At 50.1% G+C, this 10,222-nt stretch overlaps 1 protein-coding gene across 1 annotated transcript; it reads right to left on the minus strand.

The window, feature by feature from the left end:
- LOC123603694 (keratin, type I cuticular Ha7-like) lies at positions 1-5,688 on the minus strand. The gene is made up of 7 exons (XM_045488845.1): positions 5,221-5,688; positions 3,644-3,726; positions 2,507-2,663; positions 1,994-2,155; positions 1,779-1,904; positions 1,199-1,419; positions 1-452 (listed from the first exon to the last, which is right to left on the minus strand). The coding sequence occupies exons 1-7, from the start codon at positions 5,647-5,649 to the stop codon at positions 311-313; spliced, it is 1,320 nt and encodes a 439-aa protein (XP_045344801.1). The 5' UTR covers positions 5,650-5,688; the 3' UTR covers positions 1-310.
- Positions 5,689-10,222: the final 4,534 nt, after the last annotated feature.

The raw sequence follows: 10,222 nt of genomic DNA on the forward strand, positions 1-10,222 counted from the left end.
TTCATGCTGCGGAACTGAAGTTTATTAGCAAAAAGTTTCCCTACCACATCTCAGACTGTGAGGCCACAGAAGAGAGGAGAGAGGAAGCACAAATCCAGGGGCGAGGGCTGAGCCGCTGGACCGGACAGCCCTGGACCGGACAGCCCATCAGCAGAGACGCACTGCCTGGCGTCATCAGTCTGCAGCCGGGCCAGGCTGAGGGGGCAAGACCCGGGAGGGTAGGGGCTGGGGGAGGGGGCAGGCCCGCAGAAGGGGGCCGGCGGGGCTGCAGACATTCCCCATCCCCCGATCCCTCAAGCTGAGGGGAACGTCAGCATCGAGACGATGAGCGGGAGGCACAGGAGGCCCGAGGAGGAGGAGGCCCGGAAAGGCAGGGAGAGCAGGGCCCAGAGGCCACAGGGGCCGGGCAGGGCGTCCTGGAGGCCGGGGTTGCACAAGGGTTGCAAGGCAGCCTGCGGAGAAAGAAAAGGTGTTTCAAACATTGGCGTGAGGCGGGGCATGAAAGACAAAAAGTATGCGCTTTAGCATCAGAAACGCCAAAGGGGATTTTAGAGCTCAGAGGTCCTGCCAGGCCTAAAGACAGGGTAGTGATGTGGTTGGAGCCCACTGTGGAGCTGGGACGGGAGCTCAGGGGGCTACGTGCAAAACCTGAGCTTCCTGCCACAGGCGAAGGAACACGGCGGAGAAAGGCAGAAAGGCTGGCCGGGTGAGAGCAGGCTGGGCGTCAGCTGCCCTCCAGATTTACACACAGCCCATAGCCTTGTCTTTTATTGCTTAAAGGGGAGTGTGTAGCCCCCTTACCTTTCTCACAGTGCAATGGAAGGACAAAATGAGACAATGGCCGCAAGTGCCCTTAGCAATATATTTTAACGTTGAGTATGAAGATTCCCTGTTACCGGAATACTTCCTCCAGGGAGTTTAGCAAAACCTAAATGCACTGAGCTCTCTAGTATGTCAGCACCTCTCCCCTTCCCCCGTGGCAGTGACTGGCATCTGGGAACGTGGTCAGCAAAATGGAAGGCGTGAGCCGAAAAGTCCCCACGGGCCCTCCTCCACATCCAGGCAGCTCACCAGGTTTACCGGGTACCAAGTCTGTCCCCAGAGATGTGGTCGGCAATGCCGCTCCTCCTTTCAAATCACTCCCATGAGAGGTCTCTGCTTTCACACCCAACATTGACACGAACGTCAGGGCACGTACTTGCGATCCTCGCTCTCCAGAAGTTTCCGGTACGTGTTGATCTCGCCCTCCAGCCGGGCCTTGACGTCCAGCAGCACCTGGTACTCCTGGTTCTGCCGCTCCAGGTCAGCCCGGATCTCAGACAGCTGCTCCTCCACGTCGCGGATCAGGATCTGCATCTGGGCCAGCTCGGTGCCGAAGCGTGCATCCGACTCACACAGGGAGTTCTGCAGAGAGTCCTTCTGTAACACGGAAGGGGGAAGCAGGTGGGAAGTCACAGAACGCAGCCCTCAGCCTCTTCAGTAAGACCTTGACACCCCAAGGCACTGCCCAGGCCCAGAGAACATTCTGGGTCCCGTTAGCAGGCCGTCAGCTGGAAGAACGAACATCGTGCTATTGCTCGTCACTGGAGACCCTCAGGAGAAGTTTGCAGAGCCTCCCTCCCCTGGGTGAATGTTCATGCCCTCAGCCTGCACATCTATGAGAAAGTCAAGGTTTGAGCCGTGTCCTGGTCTGTATTCAAGGGAGGCACGTCCTGACCCGGAAGTGCCCTTGGGCGTGGGAGCCAAGCCGGGTCTGCCAGGCGTACAGAGGGGCTCACCAGCGTGTGCTGGGCCTGAAGCTCCACCTCCAGGGCGTTCACCGTGCGCCTCAGCTCCAGGATCTCCGACTGGCAGCACTGCAGCTCCTTGGAGCAGGACATGTCCTGCTTGCTGATGCTCTCGGACTGAAGCACAAGGGCACATAGACATCACATCACCCCCCTGCCCAGGTGGAAGCCGGGGGGCCCTCCCTGCTCCAAGGCAGCACCCTCACCTGATCTTGGAACCACTGCTCCACGTCGTTGTGGCCGGTCTGCATCATGGCCTCGTAGTGGCACCGCATCTCGTCCAGCACCCTGCTCAGGTCCACGGTGGGCTCCGCGTCCAGCTTAATCTGGAGCTTGTCCCCCAGCTGGCCCCTCAGGATGTGGACTTCCTGTGGGCACAGGAGGAGGACATCCCATTCGTGGGACCCCCCCACTGCCCTCCACCCAAAGCCTCATCCCTCACTTCCTGTCCCTCCCCGCCCCCCAGTGATTTCCCTGTGCCCCTCCGAGGGGGAGTCACCTACGGCACCAGCCCCACAACTCGCAGAGGCTGTGGAGGAAGAGCGGGCCCCCACCAAAGCAGGAGCTCACCTCCGTAGCTCGTGAGCCTTAACCATGAGGTAGAGCCTGCAGAACTTCCATCCTGAGCAGGACGAAGAGCTTCATTTCTTCCCCCAAATGAGCGTGAATTCCACCCCCCCCGCCCCCCGCCAGAAAGTCTCACGCAAAAGGCCATGCACCTGCTCGTGGTTCTTCTTCAGGCAGAGCAGCTCCTCCTTCAGGGACTCCAGCTGCGCCTCCAGGTCACACTTGGCGAGTGTGAGGTCGTCCAGGGCCCTGCGCAGGCCGCAGACGTCGGCCTCCCCCAGCTGGCGGAGGGAGTGCTCCGTCTGGTACCTTTAGCAGGGCACGTACAGAAATCGAGGTTAGAGAGCAGAGGGGCCCCAGGACACTGGCAGTCGGCATTTCCTATGTGGCTACACGCCCAGCCCGGCCAACAATGGGTGTTCCCCATGCATGTGACCCTGAGCACCTAGGACAAGCCTGGCAGAGTGGCCGGTACTGAGAGGGCCAGGGTGGGCTGATGGCCAAAGGGTAGGCAGCCGAATCACACCGGGCAGTTGCCACGCGAGGTGACCCCTGCAGACCCTCCTCGTCCCCGTCCCCTACCGAGACAGAACCTGGGTTCTCTCTCGGATTAGAAGCCAAATGCCAAAATAGGAGGATGGAAATGGCTTTCTTTAGCTCCAGAGGAGTGAGACTTCTACAGGGCCCTGAAAAAAAAAAAAAAAAAAAAAAAGACAGTAAAACACAATGCCCCTTCCTATTCCCAGGTTGGACCTTCTCAGGTGGCATAAACCTTTTGATGTTCACATGCCTCCCATTGTAGACTGAAGCATGATTTCTGTCATGAGTTACTAGTGCTTACAAATTGGTCGGGCTGCAGTGTGGAAACATCCTCCCGGAGGCAGCAGAATTTGGTAGGAAATGGCCTCGGGGTAGGGAATGCGGGGCCAAGCTCCAGTTCTAGCACTCAGGAGCCACGTGACTTCAGGCAGGTCGCTTCAGGGCCCTGAGCTTCTGTATCCTCACAAAGATGAGGCCACCACTGCTCTGCCTGCCTCCCCAGGTTCTTGCAACAGTAGCAACAAGTGGATGATGCCTTCTCAACAGTTGTGAACTGTAAAAGCGAAACAACTGAGGAGCAGGGTGGGTGTTCTTTCAAAGTCTCAGGCATAAGGCTCTGTGTTTTCTCCTGCTGTAACTGTCGGTCTGGGATCTTGGTCAATTACATCTCTGACGCCGGCTGCATCACAAGACCGAAGAAGTCAGGGAGGCCCCTGGCTCCTCCCTCTGCGTGCCCTACCCCAACTCACTTGGTCCTGAAGTCATCTGCAGCCAGCTTGGCGTTGTCTATTTGCACAACCAGCCTGTTGTTCTCAGATTTGATGCACAGGATCTAGGGAGAGAAAGCAGGCTCAGTAATTCACTACCTCCAGAACCATCAATGGCCTCAGGTCAAAAGACGTTCCACTGGCTAAGATTCACAGCATCACCTTGGGACAGCGTAAACTCCCAACACGTAAGAGATGCTGGTGTGGTGCAGGACGGGGGGTGGTGTGCAAGAAGATGCTTGGCAGAGGCTGAAGGCGTACGGCCAAAGGAACTGGGAGATAGAAAGGAGTAGCAAACCGAACATTTGACAGAGACTCAATTTTATTTCTCCAGCTGTGATGCTTCCCCTGATATAAACAAGATCTGAAATCTAGGCCACAGAACAATGGGCTGGATATGAAAGGTTTACATAAAGGGGGACCTGTTCTTTTTTTCTATACATAATTTTTTAATGTTTATTTATTTTTGAGAGACAGAGAGAGACAGAGCATGAGCGGGGAAGGGGCAGAGAGAGGGAGACACAGAATCCAAAGCAGGCTCCAGGCTCTGAGCTGTCAGCACAGAGCCCGACACGGGGCTCGAACCCACAAACTGCAAGATCGTGACCTGAGCCAACGCCAGACGCTTAACCGACTGAGCCACCCAGGCGCCCCAGGGAACCTGTTCTTAATAAGAAGTCCCTCATGTTGGTTGGCCAACCTCCCCAAAGGTCTTCTGTGAATCTAGCCAGGTTTTTTGGCCCCTATTATGACATTCTTTGTCTTCCCATCTCCAAAACTAAGATGTAGGCTCTTAAGAAGCATTGCATTGACCTACAAAGGGGACAGCAGATATGCAGAAGAGACCAATGTTACTGAATGGCCATATACTGGCTCATGAAGGACATTACAACATTCTGCCTTGTGTCATGCCAGAAATTACATTGCACTGCTTTTGCAACTACAATGTTAGATTTGTAAGGACTGAGACTAAGTAAACATAAATCCTGGAGAGCCAAATCCTACATCTCGTCTTTTACATGTTCCCATTCACCTCCACTCAAGAGATTCTCTTCCCACAATCAACAAGAAAGAAAGAAAAAGGAAGACAGAAAGAAATAAAAAAGAAGAAAGAAAGAAAGAAAGAAAGAGAGAAAGAAAGAGAAAGAAGAAAGAAAGAAAGAAAGAAAGAAAGAAAGAGAAAGAAGAAAGAAAGAAAGAAAGAGAAAGAAGAAAGAAAGAAAGAAAGAAAGAAAGAAAGAAAGAAAGAAAGAAAGAAAGAAAGAAAGAAACTTCAGCTATGGCTGTTTCCACTGTCAATCCAGGCCCTCAAAATTCTGTGCAAGTATCAGTAATCTTTTTCTGTAAAGGGCAAAACAGTAACTATTTAAGGCTTTGAAGGCCATGAATCTCTGTCACAACTACTCAACTCTGCCATTATAGCACAAAAGCAGCCATATACAATACGTTAATGAATGAGCATGGCTGTGTACCAATAAAACTTTATTTACAAAATCAGTCAGTAGGCCAAATGGGGCCATAGTTTACCAACCCCTGACCTGGAGCACCACGGACCTCACCTTCTGCTGGAGCTCCTCGATGGTCCGGAAGTAGGACTGGTAGTCTGGACACACCCTGGACTCGTGGCATTTGCTCGACTCTCGGATCTTGGTCTCCAGCTCCGCGTTCTCCCGCTCCAGCTGACGCACCTTCTCCAGGTAGTTGGCCAGGCGGTCGTTCAGGAACTGCATGGTCACCTTCTCGTGGCCAATCGGGGCGCCTTCCCCATAGTTCTCACACACTCCGATGTTGCCGGGAATGTCGCGGGTCCCTGGCAAGGGGCAAGCGGTTTGACAGCTGTAGGGCACACAGAGGCTGGGTCGGCCCAGAGGCGTTGCCCCCACACGCACCTGGTTGGCATGTGCCAGGGTGGCGGAGAGGCACAGGGAGGCAGCCGTGGGCTCTGAAACCTGTCCACTGAGGAGAGAATCACAATGAGTAGAAGTCATGGTGTACAGGCCAGGCTCGTGCTTTGCCCGCAGTTGGATTTGCTTGAAGATGAAGCCTTCCTTCTCCTCCAGAACTTATATAGGCTTGTAGTGGGTGTTGGTGCAAGAAAATAGGCATTTTCCTCATTAATATTTATATTGATTCTCATACAATCACTCTATTAGTCAGTGATTTTGTCTCTCATAAAGAGTTAATGAGCTCATGAAAGAAGCCTTCACCCACACAGGAAGCTTCCCCCTCACTGCAGGGTCCTAGAATACAGAGAAAACGAGGTCTTCTCCAAGTGGCCCGCATTCTGTGGTTTATGTCCCTTTCCCCTCAGTCAGCTTATCTCTGTGAGATCATCAAGACCCAGAAGACTCCCAATATCCCCCCAAAGTCTCTCCCATTCTATATTCTTTTCCTGCCTCCAAATGTTCCCATCATGGCAAAGTCTAAGATAGTAATCAGGCACATTGAGGAAAGAAAATCAAATCACAATTAGTTTGTTTCAGCGGATGTGTATGGAGTGTCCAATGTGGGACATGGCTTAGCTTGCTTGGAGGGAAGGGGTTAGATTTTTAGTAAGGGGAATAAGAAAGTAAATGACCTTAATATTATAAAGGCAATAAGAGAGGGTGTTAAAAAAAAAAAAAAAAGTTGCATAGATTTTAGGAAGAGAAAACACTGAGTGACCAGAAAGACTTCATGGAAGAGGGAACATTTAAACTGTGTTTCTGATAATGGTTTCCAGGAGGGGTTGAGGGAGACAGCATCTCTCATAGAGACCAAAATGAACAGAATCAAACAAGTCTGGGAAATGGAAAATAGTCTAGCTATGCTGATGCTTATAATGAACACACATTTGCCGGCACTGGAAAGTTGCATTTAGTCCAGGTTGTGGGAAGCCTTGAATGCCAGGACCATCCCATATATAGTCTTCAGGTAAAGGTAAATCAAAGGTAGGAATCTGCCCCTGGAAGCTGACTCTCCTCAAATATGAGGGAAAATAAATATCCATGCTCCTTTTGAAGCAAAGTAACAGAAGAGAGATGAAAGTTTCCTGTATAAGCATTAGAGAACAACACCAGGCCAGAAAAATGAAAAAGAAACCTAACTTCCAAATTGATTTTGGTGTTTAGAAACTGAATAGACACTTTTTAATTACCCATGGGTCAAGGGAGACATCAAATGAGAAATTAAAGTATTTTAAACTGAATTAAGACGAAAATACAACCTATCAAGCTGATGTGGGAATTAAAACTTTCCCTGTGCAGGCGTGAAACAGATAAGTAGTTTTGGAAGTGAGAAAAAAAAATCATGAATGAAACGGGGTAATCTGTGATCCCAAGAAATAAAATTATGTTTTTGTGTATTAGAGCCTATAGACTAATTAAGGCAGGCAGTGATTAGCACTTTATGGTGTCTGTTCTCAGGCACCTCCCCCTCTTTTCTGGCATCTTCCCTTGTAAGACACTGGTCATCCCACCGACTGACTCCCTCTTCACCTTGTTTAAGAAGATACACACTCAAGAACTTTGATCTTTCATCTTTTGAAACTTCGTATATTTCAAAGAAATGCACGTACCTTGATTGTCCATTACTTAGCAGACTCTAGAATAAATTTAAATTTCCTTAATCTTCAGACACACTCAGAGCATCAGAAGGTTTATGGCCTCCTCTATTCCTAAATAAGTCAGTGGCCGGTTGTTCAGTAAGCCCTGGAAAAGGGCAGCCTGCCAGCTTCCAGGTTATGCTAATGAAGACGCTTTGACCCCATTCCGAAGATGAACGCATTCACCAGGAGGGCCCTTGAAGCAGCAGTACATGTTTTAGGTGGCTCTAAAACATGGAATCTGAGCCAAAAGGGATCTCAAAGTCCTCAGTCTAGGGGCCTTTGGCATTGAATCCCTTCTGATAACCTTCCAACTCAGCATCCAGTCCACCACTCTCCAGAAGGTCTATCCCATCATTGGCCAACTGGGCCCCTGTGGCCCACAGTTTCCCAGGCTTTGTGCAAGATACTGGGGTCAAGAGATAAACAGCAGCCAGCTTTGTCTTCAGGGGCTTACAATATAGGGGACTATTAGAAAGTCCTTTATGCAGAAACCTATCTACCTCCATGCTATTTATGTCCATTGCTTTTGTTTCTTCCTTCATTCATTCAACAAATGTTGAGTGAGTACCCATTCTATGCCAGACAGGCTCTGACGCTGGATGCTGGTGGTATGTTAGCAAGTAAGTCAAAGAGTCTGTCCTTCAATTTACTTTCTAGCTCTATCCATGGTGTCCCATACAGGATAAATCCAATCATTCTGCCACAATGGCTGACCTGCAGCTCTTTATGACAAATGGTTCTAATCCCCCTCACCATCCTGAGTACATCCCTCTGAATACATTCCATGGAGTCTCTACCACTCTTAAGGGAAGGCTCTAGAATGGAATTTTGGATGAGCTGGAATTAAGAGGCTGCCAGCAGATGGCCCAGCAAATCTTCTTGCCCAGGAATCTTGTGTGGAGTGTGCTGGTGCCACCAACTCTTCAACCATGATACCCACCCAGTCACCAGCCGGTCCCATATATGATCAGTGAGACCCATGAGGACACTCCCTCTTAACTACTCCTTGTAGAGACATGGGCAGTATTCACCAAGGCAGGGTTCACCACCATCCGTGAACTTGTCCCAACGAGCTACTCCGAGGGATCCAGTATTCGTATACGCTCCAATATTCAAAGCCCTCTCAAGGCACCATGAGGACCTCAGGGCTGAATCAGACAAATTCCCGTCGCAAAAATCGCAGAGCAGAAGGAGAAATAGGTCATGTCACTCAGAAGAAAGAGAAGTCACAGAGAGAGAGCTGGGGTGAGGGGCTGACATCAAAGAGACTTTATCTGGAGCTTCAAAGATAGATAAGATTTGGACAGGCAGAGGAAGGAGAGAGAGGATTTTCTAGAAAAAAGAGGTAAGCACAGGTACACACTCAGAAGCAGAGACACGTGTGGTGGGCTCTGGAGAAGCAGGGGTGCAAGCTTGGGAATGTAGGTGTGCAGCCAACAGAGGCCCTCCTGGAAAGAAACCACCTTGAATGACACAAAAACGTACACCTTGCAGAGTCAAACCGCATTTTTAAACTCTATGAAACTGAAATGTGTGCTCATTTACGCTAAAAATGTGGTCGCCTTATATCTTCGTAACTTCTACACAGGTGATTCTCAAACTTTAGGCCACATCAGCATCATCCAACGGGCTTGCAAACATGCAGATTGCCAAGCTCTGTGCCAGAGTTTCTGATTCAGTAGGTTTGGAGTCAGGCACAAGAGTCTGCATTGCTAACAAGTTCCCGGGTGATACTGACTCTGGGGGTCTGGGGAGCACACTTTGAGAACAGGACTTCTGCTCTGGGGGAAAGAGGAGCCTCGTGGTGGTTGTCATCCTATGTAAACCAAGCACAGTGTAGCAAAATGGTATTTTTGCGGAACATTTCTGCACCGATGTTGGGGCACATTTCAGATACGTGAGCATATGTTTTCCTCAATATAATAAGCAAGTTCTGTTTGCTTTCTTCCTGGTTTACTCTTCTTCATAGAGGTTTGTTTTGCAAGAACATCTAAGACCGGAGAAGGGAGGGACAAAAGGGGAAACTCATACAGTGTTTGTTAAACCAGTGGGTAAGCCCACATGAAACAATGTCTGTAGAGGACAGATGAAGGTCAAGTGAAGTGATACACTTTAACATCACTAGGTGCTGGGATTCTGGCTTGGCACTTACACAGGATTTCATCTCTCTCTCTCTCTCTCTCTCTCACACACACACACACACACACCTATATATCCAGAGTTGATACGAACTATCACATTTGACCACCTACTATGTGCTACACCGTATTGTACCTGGTGCTTTAATCCTTTCAACCACACTGAAAAGTAGTTACCAATGTACCACTGTAGAATAAGAAAAAGCTCAGAGTGGTTAGGTAACCTGTCTGAGCTCACAAAAGTAGAAGAGGAAGTCCGCGAAGCATTAGCTCAGGTCGGCCAGACGCTCAAGCCCAAGCTGCGGCTCCCAGCCAGGAGCCCAGACACCCATTCCATCCACTCTGTTCATGCAACAAACAGGTGCCGTCCTCCTCTGGGCTGCACCCTCGTCCGAAGAGCTAGAAATCTATGGGGAGACAGAACAGAGTCCTCTGGAAAGTTTTGGGCAGACAAGAGAGATGACCCAAGTAGCAGTTTAGGAAAAGTAGTACCCATGGGGCGCCTGGGTGGCGCAGTCGGTTAAGCGTCCGACTTCAGCCAGGTCACGATCTCGCGGTCCGTGAGTTCGAGCCCCGCGTCGGGCTCTGGGCTGATGGCTCAGAGCCTGGAGCCTGTTTCCGATTCTGTGTCTGCCTCTCTCTCTGCCCCTCCCCCGTTCATGCTCTGTCTCTCTCTGTCCCAAAAATAAATAAACGTTAAAAAAAAAAAATTTTTATTAAAAAAAAAAAAACAAACAAACAAACAAGAAGATTCTGCCGAAAGAGCCCACGAGGCTGAGTGATTTGCTGTATGTGGGGGTCAAAGGAAGGAGGGACACCATACGTGCTCTTGCGGTC

This window comes from Leopardus geoffroyi, chromosome E1, assembly GCF_018350155.1.
Source record: "Leopardus geoffroyi isolate Oge1 chromosome E1, O.geoffroyi_Oge1_pat1.0, whole genome shotgun sequence".
NCBI classification, from domain to species: Eukaryota; Metazoa; Chordata; class Mammalia; order Carnivora; family Felidae; genus Leopardus; species Leopardus geoffroyi.